Below are 19710 nucleotides of genomic sequence, written 5' to 3'. Positions count from 1 at the left end.
CATCTTGCTAATCTACTTTTATTTTTGATTTTACTTTTTCATCTTGCATTAAAAAATTCTTTTGGGGGGGAGTTGTTCAATTAATTTGTGCACACACACATATGCATGTGCACGTGAGTGTGCACAGTGTTGAGTGTGGAGGTCAAAGGGTAACTTGTGGGAATCACTCTTCCTCTACATTGTGAGTCCCAGGAATCAAACGGAGGTGGTCAGACTTGGTGACAGGCAGCTCGACTTACTGAGCCATCTTGCTGGCCCTACTTTTTATTATTTTGAGAGAAGTTATCACTATGCAGCCCTGGTTGGCCTCAAATTCATGACAATCCTCCTAGGTGTTGGGATGACAGGTCTGGACCAGCATGCTGCCAGCTCCAAATACTTAAAGTTGTTATTTTATATGGCAAATGTTTATTCTCAAATTCTGCTTAGCTGTACTTTCTTCTAAGATTTACTTGTTTTTATGGTATGTGGAGGTACCACAGATGCCAGAAGAGGCCATCAGATGCCCTGGAATGGGAGTCACAGGTGTGCTGAGAACTGAACTTGGGTCCTCTGGGAGAAGAGCAATCACTCTCCAACACTGAGCCACCACCTCTCTAGGCCCCCATCTATCTTTCCTTAGATAAATATATTACTTGAGTCCCTACTAAATGACAGATATTGTGCTCGTATTGCAGAAACACAGACCAAAGGGGGAAAAAATCCCATCTCTACCCTAATTGAGCCTACAGTCTAACAGGGAGGGCAGAAAATGAACAGTAGATAAAACACAATTAATTACAGGTCACAAAGGACAGCTGGTTCTGGCTATTATGAAGACTGTGCCTTAAAAGACACTTCTGCCTGGCGATGGTGGTGGTGCATGCCTTTAACTTTAATCCCAGCACTTGAGAGGCAGAGGAAGGCAGATCTCTGTGAGTTCCAGGACAGCAGGGCTACAAAGAAGCCCTGTCTTGAAAAACCAAAACCAACCAACCAAAGAAAAGCACAGACAATGTACAGTAGTGAAGGGAAAGCAGGACCGCAGTGGAAACCTTCACACTTCCGGGCACACTTCCAAACTGGCTCTAAGTGGTGAGATCATTTATAAACCTGGTACCTCCTCCCAGGAAGCTTTTCTTTTCTTGGTTTTTCAAGACAGGGTTTTTCTGTGTAGTCCTGGCTGTCCTGGTACTCAATCTATAGACCAGGCTGACCTTGCTTCTGCTTCCCAAGTGCTGGAATTAAAGGTGTGCACCACCACCACCATGTAGCCTAAGACGACATTTTTAAAAGCTAATTCTAGAGCTGGTGAGATGGCTTAGCAGGTAAAGATATTGTTGCCACGCCTAATGGTCTGACTTTGATCTGAAAAACCCACCTGGTAGGAGGAGAGAACACATTCCTGTAAGTTTTCCTCTGACTTCTAAACATTCACTGTGGCATGCTCAAACTCAGGTAAAAAAATTAATTTAAAAAATTAAAGAATAGGGGCTGGAGAGATGGCTCAGTGGTTAAGGGCACTGACTTCTCTCCCAGAGGTCCTGAGTTCAATTCTCAGCACCCACATGGTGGCTCACAACCACCTGTAATGAGATCTGGTGCCCTCTTCTGGCCTGCAGGGACACATGCAGGCAGAATAATGTATACATAATAAATTTTAAAAAATCGTTTTTAAAAAATTAAAGAATAATCCTATAAGCTCAGAGAGCTCACAACAACAAAATTTGGGAAGCTGGCACACGGCCGTAGGTCTTAGAAAAGTGGTCTCTGGTCACTTGACTGTGTCACCTTGACACAAGCTAGGGTTATCTACTAAGGGGGAACCTCAATTGTATCTCCAGATTGCCAATAGGCAAGTCTATGGGGCATTTTCTTGATTGATAATTGATGTGGAAGAGTCCAGCCCACTGTGGGCACTGTTACTTCCCAGGCAGGTGGTCCTGGGTTCTATAAGAAAGCAGGCTGAGCAAGCCATAGGAGGCAAGCCAGCAAGCTGCATTCCTCTACAGCATCTGATTCAGTTCACGTCTTGCGCTGTCCTAACTCATCTCAGTGATGGCATATGACCTGAGAGTCCTAAGACAGCATCAAATCTCTCCTCCCCAAGTTGCTTTTGGTCACAGATTTCATCACAGCAACAGAAGCCCTAACTAAAGTGAGTGGAAGAGCCAAATCCCAGCCACTCTGCCACACATCCCTAAATGGGTGGGAATTGGTGCAAGGTTATTTCTGAAAGTGAGACTAAAGTATGCACTACAAAGAGATGCTGGAGGACTGTGAGTTCCACACCAGCCTGGGCTACTTAGTGAGTTATCTCTCAAAAGATAAAAACAGGAATGTGCCTCAGTTGAGTGTTTGACCCCAAAGTTCAGCTCCCACCACTGCAAAGACAAAACCAAAGGCAAAAAGGCCAAACAAAATCCACCCCCAAACAAAAGTGCACCTAGCTGAGCATTGTGGATTCTGTGCTCGGGCAGCTAAGGCAAAATTGCAAGAAATTTGAGGCCAGCCTGGGCTATATATATAGTAAATTCTAAGACAGCCTAAGATACACTGTGAAACTGTCTCAAACAAACATACTCAATGGCCAGTGACTACCATGACTTCATCCCAGCAAAAGAGCCGGCCATTCTCATTCCCACCAAACTGGCTGGGAGAAGCAACTCTCAGTTCAGACTGCATGTCTTTTTGTTTGTTGTTGTTGTTTTTTGTTTTTGAGACAGGGTTTCTCTGTGTAGCTTTGCGCCTTTCCTGGATCTCACTTGGTAGCCCAGGCTGGCCTCGAACTCACAGAGATCCGCCTGCCTCTGCCTCCCGAGTGCTGGGATTAAAGGCGTGCGCCACCACCGCCCGGCCCAGACTGCATGTCTTTAGGCTGACCATATTCTAGGAAATAAATATTCATTTATTTCCACCCCGTGACTGTGTTACTGAGGCCAGCATAACATTCTTTAAACACATGCTCAAATTTACTGGCAAGAACCAGACAAGAAATTTCCTTCACTCCTCCTACTGACCTACTTAGCACTGAAGATAGAAATCAGTTCATCCTTCTTTAGGCACAAAACAATTACTTTCTGGGGAAGAAATTTAAAAAAACAAAACAAACAAACAAACAAAAAACAAGAAAACCTTTACGCTGTATACAGTCCTGAGACAGTTTCTCAGATAGGTCATGGCGGTCATTGGCCACTGAGTATCCTATTAACACAGAATAGCTTCTAAAAATCCTGGTATTAGTCCCTAATTATAAATAACTTGGAAGAATGAAAATAAATCTGCTATATAATAAAACTAAACCTGACTAATTAGGAGTGGACATTAATCAGGACATGAGGGTTCAAATGATGAAATGGGCAGGGAGTTGTAGGTGGGATCACCAGCATTTATGAAAATTGTAGCTTCTTAGAAAGAGGCTATGGAAAAGTCAATGAAGAAAACAATAAACTCCCAAGCAGAACTGAGTCTAGGATCCAAGAGCCTGTCTTGGAGCAGTTCTCAAAACTGACACAAACAACATAGTAATGCTTAAAATGAGCTATTTTAAAGGAAAATCAAAATGAAAACCCTGCCAATAGCAAACATGGAGGCAGTCTGCCAGTAATTGAGCCCATAGGAGAGAGGAGGCAGCTACAAGGTTAAAGGTTTTGGATTGTAGTCAGACACTGAGGATTTCCTGGGAAATTAAATCACAGTTTGAACAGACAAGTCAAATCAATAATTTAGGTAGACAGAAGCATGGAATTGTAAGCTCAGCCTATATTATTTTATCTGCCTGGTTATGTATTTGACATACCTTATGAGTTAAATTTAGTAATAATCATGGGATTTTATGTCACAAATCTCAAGTATACCTTTTACTAAAAAATAGTCAGAATGAAGATGAGAAACTATGAGCCAATGCAAAAGACAGATTTAAAATTGCTACATTCCTACAGGACACTTGCTTGCTAAGGAATAGGCTCATGTTCTCTCACCGGACTTCATCACTAATTAATTAGTTTTCAAGTTTCATAACACAACACATAATTAACAGAAGCATCTAGTGAGGCAAAGGCAGTAACCTTCTTTTACTCACTTATTCTGAGTTAGAAACCCTACCAGCTTTATAAGTACAGAACCAAATCAAAGTAGTAAAATAATGATAACAAAAATAAGCCATTTCCCTTTTTTTTTTTTTTTGTTTGTTTGTTTTTTCTCAAGACAGGATTCTCTGTGTAGCTTTGCACCTTTCCTGGAACTCACTTGATAGACCAGGCTGGCCTCGAACTCACAGAGATCTACCTGCCTCCCAAGTGCTGGGATTACAGGCATGCGCCACCAATGCCTGGCCTCCCTTTTGGTTTTAATGAAACCTTTACATAAAAATGAAAGATGAGCCGGGCGGTGGTGGTGCACGCCTGTAATCCCAGCACTCAGGAGGCAGAAGCAGGTGGATCTCTGTGAGTTCGAGGCCAGCCTGGTCTACAGAGCTAGTCCAGGACAGGCTCCAAAGCTACAAAGAAACCCTGTCTCGAAAAAACAAAAAAACAAACAAACAAAAAAAGATGACTGGGAGGCAGATCCAGGTGGATCTCTGAGGCCAGCCTGGTCTACAGAGCGAGATGCAGGACAGGCACCAAAACTACACAGAGAAACCCTGTCTCAAAACCTTCCCTTACAGCCCCCTCAAAAAAGAGAGCCGAACCATAACAAGACTCCCACATACCCATCGAAACTGTCAATACAGGCAATGCTGGCAAGGACAAAGAGCAATCCAAACTCTTACACTGTTGGCTGTTGTTGGTGTTAGCATAAAATGGCACAGTCACTCTGGAAGAATGCCTGGAAATTTCTTCTTTTCTTTCTTAGATTTACTTTATTTATTTAATGTGTTGAGTACTTTGCCTCCATATATGTATGTGGACCATGTGTGTGCCTGGTGCACATGGAGGTCAGAAGGAGTCTGATCCCTTGGGACTTGAGTTCCAGACACTTGAAGCCATGTGCTGCTGGAAAGCATGGTCCACGGGAAGAGCAGCCTAACCCATGAGCCATTTCTCTAGCCCTGGAAGTTCCTTTGAAAATAAAACACACACCTACCACTTGTTTGTTTGTTTGTTTGTTTTTCGAGACAGGGTTTCTCAGTATAACAGTCCTGGCTATCCTGGAACTCTCTTTGTAGACCAGGCTGGCCTCAAACTCACTGAGACCCGCCTGCTTCTGCCTCCTGAGTACCAGGATTAAAGGTGTGTGCCACCACTGCCCGGCTTGTTTTGTTTGCTTTTTGAGAGAAGGTCTTGCGCCTTGGCTGGTGACCATCAAGAAGGCACAGATAGGGCTGGAGAGATGGCTCATCAGTTAAGAGCTCTGTCTGCTTTTCCAGAGGACCTGGATTTGGTTCCCAGCACTCACATGGTGGCTCACAACCATCTGTAACTTTAGTCCCAGAGGGTACATTGACCTCTTGGCCTCTGTGGGGTACCAGGCATGCATGTGGAGCACAGGCATACATGTAGGTAAAACACTCATAAAATAATTTTTAAAACAGATAAATTGACATGTGTTTTGGTGGGATTTAGATCAATGTAAGGATAAACCACTCCCAGTGATTTTATAGATCCTATCTCCATTCCCCTTGCTGTGTGTGTGTGTGGTGTATGCATGTGAGCATGCTGTGTGTGTGTATGGAGGCCAGGTCAGTTTGATCCTCTGCCTCTGGCACTCTCTATCTGTCTCACTGGTCCTGGAGCTCACTGACCAGCTAGGCTGGCCCACAAACCCCTAGGATCTTCCTGTCTCTAAGCACTGGGATTCCAGGTGCACACCACCAAATCTGGCTTTTTACAAGGGTGCTGGGTCTTCATGCTCATACAACAAAATCTTTACCCACAGAGCCATCTCTCCAGCTTTCCTGAAGGGGCTCTACAAGATGCTGCTGAACTGACTGTATTTTCATTTTATAGATAGAAAACATGCCAGAGAAATTATATAAACAATTTTAACCAGAGGAAATTGACAGCACCCACACACCTTTAAGAACTTACTATGCCAATTTTATAACAATTTTCTTATTTAACCCTCATAGAATTTTTATTTTGTTCAAAGGAAACTGAGGCATATAGAAAACAAATAGCCTGGCCCAAGTGCCACAGGCCACGTGCTTAGCTCTGTCTTCTAGTCTTACAACTGAAGTTTGCTTAGGTGATGAGTCTGTATTTTTTTTTCCTACCAAGACACACAGGACAGATGTTCAGTCCTGGAAATAAGCAAAGTTACGTGTGATCCCCGCTAGCTACTTGTAATTCTGCTGCTTGCTTTTCTCTAGAGAACACTGCAATGCAAGTTTAAAGCATCATCACCCTTCACAGAATAACCTTTAGTCTCTTTTCATTTGTATCTTACAAACAGACAGTCATTTTCAAATGTGGTATTTCAGGTAGGAATAAATTCCTGTTGAGCAGTGAGACTGAGAATCTTTACACTAGCCTCAGCCACCAGAGATCCAACCTTGTACAGCACATCATGGCCAAGTATGAGGGTTCATCTGACTGGAATGAAGGGTGCCATGCGATGCATGCCCCCACCCCAAATATTCTGCAGTGTTCTGACTTTTGCTGAAAGTGCTGGGTGTCACCATAGCATCTTCGTAGCCTCATTCCCTCCTCCATTCCCCTCCCCGCTGGTTCCCTTTCTGCTTCCCTTTTACATGTGACCCATCGCCATCTCCTATCTCCCTCAGGATCCCTTTCTCCTTTTCCTAATCCCTGTCCCACTTTCCTGAGCTGCAAACATACATACAGATAGTTGGCTACCATTTTAGCAGTGTCACATTGCTCTCTACACTTGGTTCTGAGGATCTCTTTCCAACCTGACAGTTATCAAATGTTTCCAGCATATGGGGCTAGAGAGAGAGACAGCTCAGTGGTTAAGAGCATTTGTTGCTTTTGCAGAAGACCCAGGCTCCTGCCTGGCAGTGGTGGTGCACGCCTTTAATCCCAGCACTCGGGAGGCAGAGGCAGGCAGACCTCTGAGTTTGAGGCCAACCTATTCCAAAGAATGAGTTCCAGGACTACAGAGAAACCCTGTCTCAAAAAATCCAAACCAACCAACCAATCAACCAACCAACCAAAGACCCAGGCTCACTTCCCATCACCTACATGGTGGCTTACAAATGTCTGTAACTCCAGTTCCAGGGGAATCCGATGCCCTCTTCTGACTTCTATGGGCATTAAGTATTTATGTGGTGCACAGACATAACACACTATTTGCAGCTTATGACTGAGTTTTAAGGAAAGTCAAGGTGATGGGTTCTAACAGATGTCTTAGTAGATGATAAAGGTAGCAGATCTCTGAGTTATATGGTCAAATCATGATCACCTTTGTTCTGCCTTCTTTCCCTATCCCTGCAACCCGTTCTCCAGAAATTGTATATGTTTCGCTCTTCTAGCCGCATCAGCAATGCCATAGGCACCTATTCTAGAAGTGATTTATAATGGAAGGATTTAGCATTTCTGTCTCCTTGGCCTGAGGGGTGTGTGTGTGTGTGTGTGTGTGTGTGTCCAATAGATGAACAGAAGGCTTTTTGCACCTTTGTGATTTTCCTGAAACTGGTTCACTCAGTTATTTTATAACCTAGACTAATCTAGAACTCACTATGTAGCCCAACTTGCCCTTAAATTCACAGTAATCCTCCTTCCTCACCTTCCCAAGCACTGGGATTATAGGTGAGAGCTACCACACTGTTCAGTTGTGGCATTTTATGCTACAGTTTCCTGGGATGAAGACATGGCTCAAGGTTAAGAGCACCTGATGTTCTTGCAAAGGACCTGAGTTTGGCTCTCAGCACCCATGCTAGGCAGCTTACTGCTGCCTGTAACTCCAGTTTTGACCTCTGCAGGCACCCACACACATAGCATACATTCACATAAACATACACATGAATAAAATAAATTTTATAGACTTTAAAATAAGCTATAGTTTCTTGAGATAGTACATAAAACACTCCAAGCAGAAGTTTTGTGGGTTTTTTTTTTTCCTTTTTAGTTTAGTTTAGTTTTGTTTTCTTGTTTTTCAAGACAAGGTTTCTCTGTGTAGCTTTGGAGTCTGTCCTGGAACTCACTCTGTAGACCAGGCTGGCCTTGAACTCACAGAGATTGGCCTGCTTCTGCTTCCCGAGTGCTGGGATTAAAGACATACGCCACCACGCCCGGCCCCAAGGTTTTAATCAAGTTAAAGCCTTACATGTTCAAGAAGGTCATTCTTGGCTGGTCTGCAACTCACTATGTAGACCAGTTGAGTCCTGAATTCAGAGATCTGTCTGCTTCTGCCTCCCGAGTGCTGGAATTTAAGGCATGTGCTACTATACCTAACAAGAAAAGCCTGGTTTCAGTTTTTATTGTGTTCCATGTTCTATCCTACTCTGCTTAGGCACAGGGGTGCATTCAGATCAAAGACAGAATAAAAACATATTAGGCCTGTTTTTAGGTCTTTGAACAAGCTTTTTTTTTTTTTTTTTTAAATAAGTCATCACCACTGCAAAACCCCTGGCCTGACACTGAGTCTGATAGTACTTTTCACATAGTCAATGAAATCAAAGTCAATATAAAACACAAATTGCTATAGAACAAGAAGGAAAGATTATAAACGACTCATTCCATTGCTTGCATTTTATAGAAGACAGGGAGGCCCATGAAGCCAATTTGTCAGAGACACAATACCAATTTATGTCCCAGATCTACAATGTGGCCTCTGAACTATACATTACTCACAATTAAGAAATTTCCTTATAGATGGGCAGTGGTGGTGCACACCTCTAATCCTAGCACTCAGGAGGCAAAGGCAAGCGGATCTCTGTGAGTTCAAAGCCTGCCTGGTCTACAGAGTGAGTTCCAGAACAGCTGGGCTTGTTACACAGAGAAATCCTGTTTCAAAAAAAAGAGAAATATCCTTATAAAAAAGGCATGGGGGCTGGGTGGGAAGATGGTGGGTTTGAGGCTGCCCAGGGTCCTAAAAAGAAAGACTGATCTCTGATCTCAGAATGTAATTTTTCTTCTCAATAATCTACTCGACACTGATACTGTGGTATGTCCTTGAGTTTGTAATGCTGAGTGTGATGCTCTCGACAGTCACAGCTCACCTGTTCTCCAGATCTGGCATGCTTAGGTTTCTAGCAGCAAAGCACATTTTGAGAGGAATGACCTTCCTGTCCTTGGTGCTATTCTGATGCTTTGGAGAACCAGAGTCTTCACTGCCACTAAAGTTTGGTGACTGGGGAGTAGCACCTTCCCATGGCAGATCTGATACTAAAGATGGTTTCTTGATATATGGTGTTACTTCTCGGATGAACTTGACTATGAAAAAAAAAAAACAACAAAAACAAAAGGTTAGTATTTTTTTGTTTCTGATCAAATGAAAACTGAAACATTCATATACATGCAACATCTACAGTGAAGCAGAATTCAAATGCTATTAATGTCCTTGAGCTTTACTCCACATATCCTGAGCTCGCACTGAGGGGCTCACCTTAATGCTTCTTCCCACTGAAATACACACAGCAATCTTAATCTCACCTTTCAAATGGCAGAAAAAGATTTCTCTTTCTTCCCTGCACTAAGGCAAGTACTTCAGCTCAACTGATACAAGGCAAATACGGCTTGGTCCCTGCCCTAAAGGATGTTTCACCTGGATGGGGAAGAGGAAGCTACATAAACATTATTACTGTGCTTAAGAAAAAAAAAAGTGTCAAAGTATATACAAGCACAAAGGAAACCCCCTGCCTTTTCACAATTGTCTATTCCCACTAAATTCTCTTTTGAATACATAATATAGGTTGATTATCCCTTATCTGATATGGTTGCCAGCAGAAGCCTTACAAATTTTGATGTATTTGTATATACATGGAGATAAAAATATTCACATATACATGGGAGGATGAACAAGAAATCCATTTTCATAAACTGTATACATATACTTGAAGGCCAACTTAGGCAAGAGCATCTTCATTTGTACTGCCATATTAGGTCAGGTATGGAATTTTCCACTTACATCATGGTTGTGTTCGAAAAGTTTCAGGTTTTTAGGTTTTTGAATGAGGTATAATTGATACACCTTCACATAAAACAAAGCCCAGAAGTACTAGATTTCATAATAATGACAGATCTCCATCTCTAAAGTTAACTATTGTGTGAGCATGTGGAGGTGCTACATATGCTAAGTGCAATTAAGAACAGACACAATTATACATCTGTCTATCCACCAATTTCACACAATGGTAGTATATTATGCTTACTACTTACTACTTGTATTTTTATTTAGTAATGTTTACAGCAGTCAGTCGGTTATTATCCCCCACCCCCTCCATACCAACCAATGATGGTGTTTTATGAACCCTCAACACTTCACAACACAATGGAGACACCTTTGGGAAGGGACTTGCCTGGTTCAATTTCCACTGCTTCAAAGCTCTATGGTTTTACCTGCTGCTTCAAAGGTTCTCCCCTAAAAACAAAGAGTGATTCTGAACACAGTGAATATTCAATAAACAGCAGGTGCCTTTCTTTTGCCTTCCTTAGGAAGCTGGAGAAATTAAATAAAATTAACCCTAATCAGTAGAAGAGATGAAGCCATTGTCTTACGTTATCAAATTAACCTAAGCACTTGGGAGGCAGAGACAGGTGGATCTCTGTGAGTTCACGACCAGCTAGTTCTATCTAGAGTTTCAGGCCAGCCAAGGCTACAAAGTAAGACCCCGTCTCAAAAGAACAGATGAAACAGACAAACAAAAAACACCACACCAATATCTGCTGAAATCAAGCATAATACTTGGAAACGTAATCCTCATGCTGCCATTTAGATATGTACAGACACTTGTATATGTGGACATATTTTTCCTGCATGTTTTTATAAATGCATTTTTGGGTGGAGAGAGCAAAAGCTTGCTGCCTTGGGTCACCAAGGAGATTTTTCATCCTAGAAGAATGAGCAGGAGTGTAGCCAATATATCCCTTAAGCAGCTGACTCAGGCATTTCAATATACTCGAGCTTTGTGCTTTCAGGAGAGGATTAGATCACAGGAACTTGGCAGAAATTCCCAAGGTTTTCAATCAATGCCAATGGCAGAGGCATGCTTTGGAACACTTGCTGCACCATGCCAGCTACTAGCTTACCAACTGGGAGAAACAAAGCGGTTCTAATGAGTACCCTTGAAAAGTACAATGATTAGAAGAGTCCTTAACAATCTACTCAGAATTAGCATCTCTAATATGATTACTACAAACATGCTAAAACCAAAGCAAAGCAGACACACATCCAACCTAAGCGCCACTGGATTAAAAGAGCAATGAATATGGGCTCAGGACAGCCAGGCTGGCACACTGCTTTCCTAGCACGGACAGAGCCCCTGGTTTGATGTTCAGCACCTCACAAACCAAACAAGGTGGTTTATGAGTGGGAAGAGGAGGATTAAAAGTTCAAGGTCATTCTGGACTGCATACCAATTTTAAGGCTTGCCTGTGCTACATGAAACCTTTGCTCAAAAAAAAAAGAAAAAAGAAAGAAAAAAAAAGTGTTAAATTTCACCTGAGATTATAGTGTCACTGCCTGTACATCCAGCTAATTAGCTATCCATAATGTTTAATGCCTGTAAATTGATATTTTTGTCTTATGCTAATAACTTCCCAGCTGTCACAGAACCAACCTGGACAACCTGAAAAGAAACACCTTTACAACCAACCCACTAGCTTTCAGCTCACTTCTCCCCCCCCCCTCATAGTTAAAGATCATCCTCAAAATAGTTCCAGCACTGACTGGGGAGGCAGAGGTAGGTGGATCTCTGAGATTGAGGCCAGCCTGGTCTACAGAACGAGTTCCAGGAAAGCCAGGGCTACACAGAGCAATGCTGGGGTAGGGGGAAAGGGGGAATCATCCTCAAAATAACCACACACTGATGTTTGTCAACTGCTCTAAGCGCTCAGAGGCTAGAGCTAATTTTCTGTCTTACCTGCACTGATCACGCTTAGTAAAACGAAGGGGAGGGCTTAGGTAGTCATAGAGTTCTTGCCTAGGACTTGAGGCTTTAGGTTCAATTAAAAACAAACAAACAAAAAAACCAACCACCACCACCACCACCACCACCACCACAACACCACCACCACAACAAAAAACATGAGAAGAAAAAATCCAAGAGAAAGAGGTCCTATCCATCCTAAAAAGTATTAATGTAACTCCCTTTTTCCTATTCTGGTTTCTTTGTATAGCCCTGGCTGTCCTGGGACTAGCTCTATAGACTGTACAGATCTAATTCACATAGAACCTTCTGCTTCTGCCTCCCGAGTGCTGGAATTAAAGGCGTGTGCCACAACTGTCCAGCCCCTTCTCCTTTTTTAAATGACAAAAACATGGAAGGTATGAAATGGTTCAGCTAGTAAAGGTGCTTGTTGCCAAGCCTGAGGACCTTAGTCCCAGGGACCCACAGAGTGGATGAAAAGGACTCCAGTAAGTTGTCCTCTGACCCCTGCATGCACTCACACAAAGTGAATAATTGTAATTAACAAACTATCTGTCCTATACTTGTACCTATAAATATATTGAAATATATTTTTACCAAATATTACAGTGTTTCTTTATACACTGATTTTAAATATATAATTCTGTGTGTTTTAAATGAATGCCTCTATTATGTATTTTTTAAAATAAGGTCATCAACTTGACTAAAAAGTAAGTTAAGACTGTCTCAAAAAGGGAAGGAGAAGGGAAAAAAGGAGGAGGAAGGAAAGGAGAAAAGAATGCTTATATATCTTTAATTTTTTTTAATTTTTATTTATTCATGTGCCTTCTTGTCTGTATGTGTACCAATTGCATGCAATACCCACAGAGACCAGAGGAGGGCCTCAGATCCCCTAGAACTGGAGTTACGTATGGTTGTGAGCCAATGAAGTGGATACTGAGAACTAAACTCAGGTTCTCTGCAAGAGCAGTCAGTGCGCTTAGCCACTAAGCCACTCTCCAGCCCCCTTTCTTCCCTATAAGATAATAAAAAATGCTGAAGGGGAAAAAAGATTAAAAAAAAAAAAATCCCAATTTTACTATATCTTTTAAACTCTCTCGTGTTACATTTTCCACACTACATCAACTCTTAAGTATTATTTAAGAATCACTGCCAGGGCGTGGTGGTGCATACCTTTAATCCCAGCACTTGGGAGGCAGAGCCAGGCGGATCTCTGTGAGTTCAAGGCCGGCCTGGTCTACAAAGCAAGTTCCAGGACAGGTTCCAAAGCTACACAGAGAAACCTTGTCTCAAAAAACAAACAAACAAAAAAAAATTACCTTATCACATTCCATTGTATGCTTATCATAATTTACTAGGCTATTCCCTAATTACTGGGCATTTAGTTTTAATGATATGCAATGAATATCTTTTTCAGGGAGAAATTAACTACTGGATCAAAGAAATATTCAAGACTCCTGATAAACATGGATAAACTATTTCACCAAAGCCAGACTTTTATACTCTCAGTAGCATGTCCAGGTCCCATAAGGTGATATATGATAGTTAATCATGATTGGCTCTAGAGTCAAGTAAAAGGCATGCCTCTGAGTGGGTATGTGAGGGTATTTTCCCGGAAGGACTGGCTGAGGAGATCCTTTCTGTGCCCAGATTATGAGGTGTGAGGAGAAGGCTGTTTGCTTTTCACCTACTGACCTTTGATCCTTGCTGGTGCATGTGCCTACTTTGTTGTTGCCTCTGTAGTCATCTTTCACTGACAATGGAACCCAGCTTCTTCAGCCTTCCATGTGGACTGAAGACTTGTGATTCTCCAGAATCCTCCAGGCCTTAAGTGCCAGATTGGGACTGCTGAGGGAACTAGCCTTATGGACTGATCAGCTACTGGGCTCTCAGCTTCTCCAGCAGTAGACAACCACCGTTGACTATCCAGTCCATATCAATGTAAGCCAATCTGATAAATCTCCTTTGTAATATATGCTCATTCTAACAGTTCCATTTAGTTCTGTTTCTCTAGAGAACACTAACTAATGCACAGTATCATATTAAAAAAAAAAATCCTGGGGGCTGGAGAGATGGCTCAGAGGTTAAGAGCACTGACTGCTCTTCCAGAGGTCCTGAGTTCAATTCCCAGCAACCACATGGTGGCTCACGGCCATCTATAATGAGGTCTGGTACCCTCTTCTGGTCATATATGCTGTATACCTAATAAATCAATAAATCTTAAAAAAAAAATCCTGGCCCTGGCAGTGGTGGTGGTGCACACCTTTAATCCCAGCACTTGGGAGGCAGAGGCAGGTGGATCTCTGTGAGTTCAAGGCCAGCCTGGTCTCCAGAGTGAGTTCTAGGACTGCCAAGGCTACAGAGAAACAGTCTCAAAAAACCAAACAGAAGAAAAAAGAACCATTTCATTAATCTTATCAATGTGATCATATATAGGGCTATATGGAGTTTAGATATGTACTTAACTGCAGTGGTGAATCTTTCTCCTTTCTTAGAATAATCTCCTGGAAGCAGAGGAGGATTTGCCATGCACAGAGATAAATATAATCTCTGGATAAGCGCTCTTACTGACTTGTAAGATGCTGATATTAACACAAATGGGCTGTCACTTCCAAGGACAAACCTGAACACATCCAGAGCTATTCCAGAGCTGGGCATGATGGTACATGCCTGCAGTCCTAACACTTGGGAAACTGAGGCAGGAAGATGGAGAATTCAAGACCAGGCTTTATTACATAGTGAATCTGAGGTAATCCTCAGCTATTTAGAGACCCATCTCAAAATTAGCAAATAGGGACTGGAGAAGTGGCTCAGCCACTAAGAGTGTGCTTGCACAGGTTGTCCTCTGACTTCCAGAGAGATGCTGTGGCATGCGCATCTACATAAGCGTACAGACAGACGAATGAGTTAAAAAACGCCATTGCCTATTCATTATTCTGACTTCTCAGATGTACCCTGGCTCTCTAAGAATGAGGTGAAGGGAGCTGGAAAGAAGTGGTGGGTACTGTCTCCGCTGCTCTAAAGGCGGAAGCAGGGGGGTTGCAAGTGGAAAGCCAGACAGAAATGGCACAGGGACACTGGCTCAAAGACATGAAAACAGCTGGGCATGTGGCGCAGCCTTAGTCCCAGCACTCAGGCGGAGGACCCAGGTTTGGTTCAAAGAACCCACGTGGCAGCTCACAACTGTTTGTAATTCCAGTTCCAAGGAGTCTGGAGCCCTCTTGTGAGTTCTGTGGGTACACAGGCACACACATAGTACATAGACAGACATTCAGGTAAACATGCATTTAAAGTGGGAAAAGAGTGATGTTCCTATCTCTGTTTTTTAAAAATAAACTTTTAGCTGGGTGGTGGTGAATGCCTTTAATCCCAGCACTCAGGAGGTAGAGGCCAACCTGGTCTACAAAGCTACACAGAGAAACCCTGTCTTGAGAAACCAAAAAGGTTTTAAAGATTTTTTTTTTTTTTAATTTATGTGTGTACATGAGTTTGTGTGTGTGGCTACAGAGGCCAGAAGAGATTGTCCATCCCTTGAAGCTGGAGTTACAGACAGTTGTAAGCCACCTTATATGGGTGACGGGAACTCAATTTTGGTCCTCTGGAAGTACATCAAGTCACTTAAGTTCTGATCCCTGGCCCCTTCCTTTCTTTGGGCAGGGTCTCAGATATGCCAGGCTGGCATCCAACTTTATACATAGCTGACAACAACCTTGAACTTCTGATCCTTCTTCCTCTACTTCTGGGATTAAAGTTATGTACCACTACACACAGCTTTAAAATATATGTGTGTGTCTCTCACATGTGTACAGACCAGACAGAAGAGGGTGTAAGATCCACTGGAGCTGGAATTAAAGGCAGTTGTGCTCCCAACATGTGTCCCAGGAACTGAACTCTGGACCTCTGGAAAAGCAGTTCACACTTTTAGCTGCTGAACAATCTTTCCAAGCCCAGAGCAAACATTTTGAAAGATTTGATGACTGTTGCTGATCTGCTGTCTGTGTGTTTATATTTTAAGGACTGGTATAGACCGAAGCTAACACTGAGTTTCTAATTTGGGCAACTGGTGATACCACCAACTGTGCCAAGTAATTTGAACATTGAAGGTTGGAGAAAAGAGTTGAGTCTGGACATCGTGTAAGTTAGTGCACTTGGCTACAAGCAAAAAAAGACACAACTAAGAATGGTGTAAGCATCAAAGAATGTTTCAACAGGTCTGAAGTTGGTTCTTAAAGGACTGAAGAAACACCTCATGGTGTCATGTTTATGTTATCTGTAGTGCGTTTATTTATATTACGGTTGGTAGAGTCTGACACATCTAAAGCTGCCTTGAGACGTAAGTTCAAGGTAGAATGAAAGAGAGTTGCTGGTGGGATCTGTTCTCTGTATCAAGAGAAGCTTTCCCAGCTGAGTATGGTGACTCATACCTATAATCCATCATTTGGGAGATGGAGGCAGGAGGATCACCTCAAATTCAAGGTCAGCTTTGACTATATAGTGAGAGGCCAGGCTGGGTTACAGAATAAGACCCTGTCTCAAAACAAAGGAAGGAAAGGAAGGAGTGATGGCTTTCTTAAATGCAGCACATTTCAGCAGGAAATCTCTCTTATTGGCCAACAGTGAGCTTGTAGCAAAGCCTGGAGAAGTATGTGATTAATTTTAGTAGAAAGAGCTGAGGATTAGAAATAGATACTAGGTTATACAGTCAAGTATCTGTGATGAACTCAAATTTTTAGTATCTGTAAAACCTCCGTGGACAGGTATCTCCATGACAGGTAAGGTGACCTGCTGATGTCCCATGCAACCTAAGTCAGAAGCTCATTTTTTTTGTTTTTGTTTTTTGTTTTTAGAGACAGGGTTTCTCTGTGTAGCTTTGCACCTTTCCTGGATCTCGCTTGGTAGACCAGGATGGCCTCGAACTCACAAAGATCCACCTGCCTCTGCCTCTGCCTCTGCCTCCCGAGTGCTGGGATTACAGGCATGCGCCACCACCGCCCGGCTAGAAGCTCATTTTTTAGTAAAAGGGGGAGACCTGTAGGGCCATGCCCCCCCCCCCGCCCACGTTTTGGGTAATGTTGTCTTGCTTGCTGACCTTGATACCCTCCCTATGCCAATTCCCTGCAAGATTCCACCCTCCTGAATGCTTCAGGGAAGCTCCTTGTCTGTAAATCCTGCATATTGGGCATTAACAGTTTAGATGCAAGATTGTAAAACATGGAAGAGAACAGCTGTCCTCTGGGGTTCTCCCATTGTGCTGTAAGCCTGTATTTAAGACATCCTCCCTCCTTCAATGAATGGCATTCGGCATTTAAAAAAAAAAAAGAAAGAAAGAAAATAAATAAATAAATAAACCCTCAGATAAGGCCAGGCTGTGCTAAAGGCAACACGTCTTTAATCCCAGAACTCAGAGGCAGGTGGATCTCTGTGAGTTCAAGGCCAGCCTGGTCTACAGAGCCAGTTCCAGAACAGTCAAGGCTATATAAAGAAACACTGTGGGGGTTGGGGAACGGGGAATGAATCTCAGATAAGAATGAGAAACTCTTCATTATTTAGCCTTGGGTCCCAAACAAAACTATAGTTGGTTGATAGTATGAAAAATTAATTGGCTTAATGAATATTAGATTAGTACCTGGAAGGGCCACCATGAAGAAGCTGGGGTGTAAGAATGTGTTTGTTTATTGTCTAGCTTTCTGCAGATGTCAAATCAAAGAGTATTCGTATATACCTCTGGAATTATAAGGTCTCCCCAAAGGCAGAATGAGTAATGATACTGCAGTGTGTGATGCTTTATATTTAGCTGAGACTCTTAATAGCGTGTAATAGCAATATAACAGTCATTACATAGATGATTACAATACAAGCCTAGAGATTAAGTAATTTGTTTACGGTTGGGTCATGAGTCAGTAATAAGCCAGGTCAGAGTCGGGGAGGACCTTAGATCTCTGAGATAGTGATGTGTATGTTCTAGGTATATTAGGAAGAGCCCTTGGTTCAATCTTTTTTCTAGTATTTAATGGTTTGTACCAACCAGCCGGGTGTGGTGGTGCATGTCTTTAATTCCAGTTTAGGACAGCCAGGGCTACACAGAGAAACCTTATCTCAAAGGACAAAAAACAAACAACCACACACACACACACACACACACACACACACACACACACACAAAAGCAAAAAGTCTGTACCAACCATAATTCTAAGAAACCTGATCATTTGTTTAAGCTTCTTGACAGTTTTATGTTAACAAATATATATATTTTTTTCTGCAAGAAAGATGCTTGGTTGATGTTTTTGTTTCGTTTTGCTCCTATTATTATCACAGGTATTATTTAGGGAAGTCTCATGCATCCCAGACTAGGCTTAAACTCACTATGTAGTCAAGGATGACCTTGAAGTTCTGAACTTCCTGCTTCCACATCTGAGTTCTGGGTTTCCAGGTGTGTACTGTGGTTGGACCTGGGTTTCATACACTTGGCAATCTTTCTACCCACTGAGCTATATCCCAGCAACCCTCTCTGTTATTTTTAAATTAGTGTTCTTCTGTAAGAAAGAGCTGATTCTTTCCTGTATTTACTTAGCTTATATCAGCATGAACTCGTGGTTTTTATTTTATGGGTTATAATCTGACATTCTACTAATACTTTTGGTTGGAATTGTTCTACTCTTTGTTTTAGTTATAATTTAATCAAGGAAACAAACCAAACATTGTTATTCGATACATAAACATCACACTATAGCTCAACATTCAGTGTTGGTCTCAGGGTAGTGCAGCCACATTCCTTAGTTTTGTCACATAAAGGAGAGAACACCATCGACCATATCTTTGTCTTTTCTCCTCTTCCTCAACTTGGTTATTCCTCCAAATAGTTCAGAAAATCTCTAATGACAATAAAAGCCTGGCACTTACAAATATCAGTCCTTTTGTACAAATTTCAAAGTTGCTAAGTGATTGCAGACATGGAAACTTGGATGAAGTTCTTATTCCCAGTGGTGGCTTTCACTGGATGCTCAGGATGGAGTGTTTGCTGACCCCATGAAGGCAGCTATTGTGCTGGGTTAATACCGTGTTTCCGTCCATAGTGCATCACTCAGTGTGCTGATCTAAAACAAACCATCCGGTTTATCCAGCTAGTCCAAGAAACATCCACTTAGCTGCAAAGAAAGAGATGGATTTCCGTGCACTTACATGGCTAGAACTTTTTTGTTTAATGGAGAACATTTTGTTATCACACAGAAACCCTGTCTCAGAAAAGAAAAAAAAAATTGTTTAAATATATTTAAGTCAATTAAATTAGGGGATGGGAATATAATATAGCACATTTTGTAGAGTGCTTGCCTAGCAAGCATGAAGGCCTGGGTTTGATCCCCAGCACTAGGGAGGTAAAGGTAGGAGGGTCAGGATCCCAAATCATCTTCTGACACAAAGCAACTTCAAACCCTGCCTTGGCTTAGGAGATCCTTTACAAAAAAAAGTTGTGGTGGTTGTGTGTGTGTGTGTGTGTGTGTGTGTGTGTGTGTGTGTGCACGTAAAGACATTTTCCCAAATCACAAAGTTTATAACTAGCAGAACTAGAATTCACGTCTGTGTCTAAGTTCAAAGATTCTGGGCTTGGGGGTGTATTTTAGTGGTAGAACAGTTGCCTAGCATATGCAAGGCCCTGAATTACGGAATATTAAATTTCTGTTCACTACACTGCAATCCTTTGGAAGTTCATCCTGTTATGCTGGGTCTGGTTCACACCTGTAGT

The 19710-nt window shown here is 42.2% G+C and overlaps 1 protein-coding gene across 1 annotated transcript in view; it reads right to left on the bottom strand.

The window, feature by feature from the left end:
* The window catches only part of Sntb2 (syntrophin beta 2), an 87906-nt gene that overhangs the window by 27038 nt on the left and 41158 nt on the right, over positions 1-19710 (bottom strand). Inside the window, exon 2 of the mRNA XM_036189001.1 lies at positions 9101-9314. Coding sequence (XP_036044894.1) covers positions 9101-9314 — 214 coding nt within the window. The remainder of the gene's footprint in view (positions 1-9100; positions 9315-19710) is intronic.

Source organism: Onychomys torridus, chromosome 5, assembly GCF_903995425.1.
Source record: "Onychomys torridus chromosome 5, mOncTor1.1, whole genome shotgun sequence".
Classification (NCBI taxonomy): domain Eukaryota; kingdom Metazoa; phylum Chordata; class Mammalia; order Rodentia; family Cricetidae; genus Onychomys; species Onychomys torridus.
This window is presented reverse-complemented; position numbering and strand designations above follow the sequence as displayed.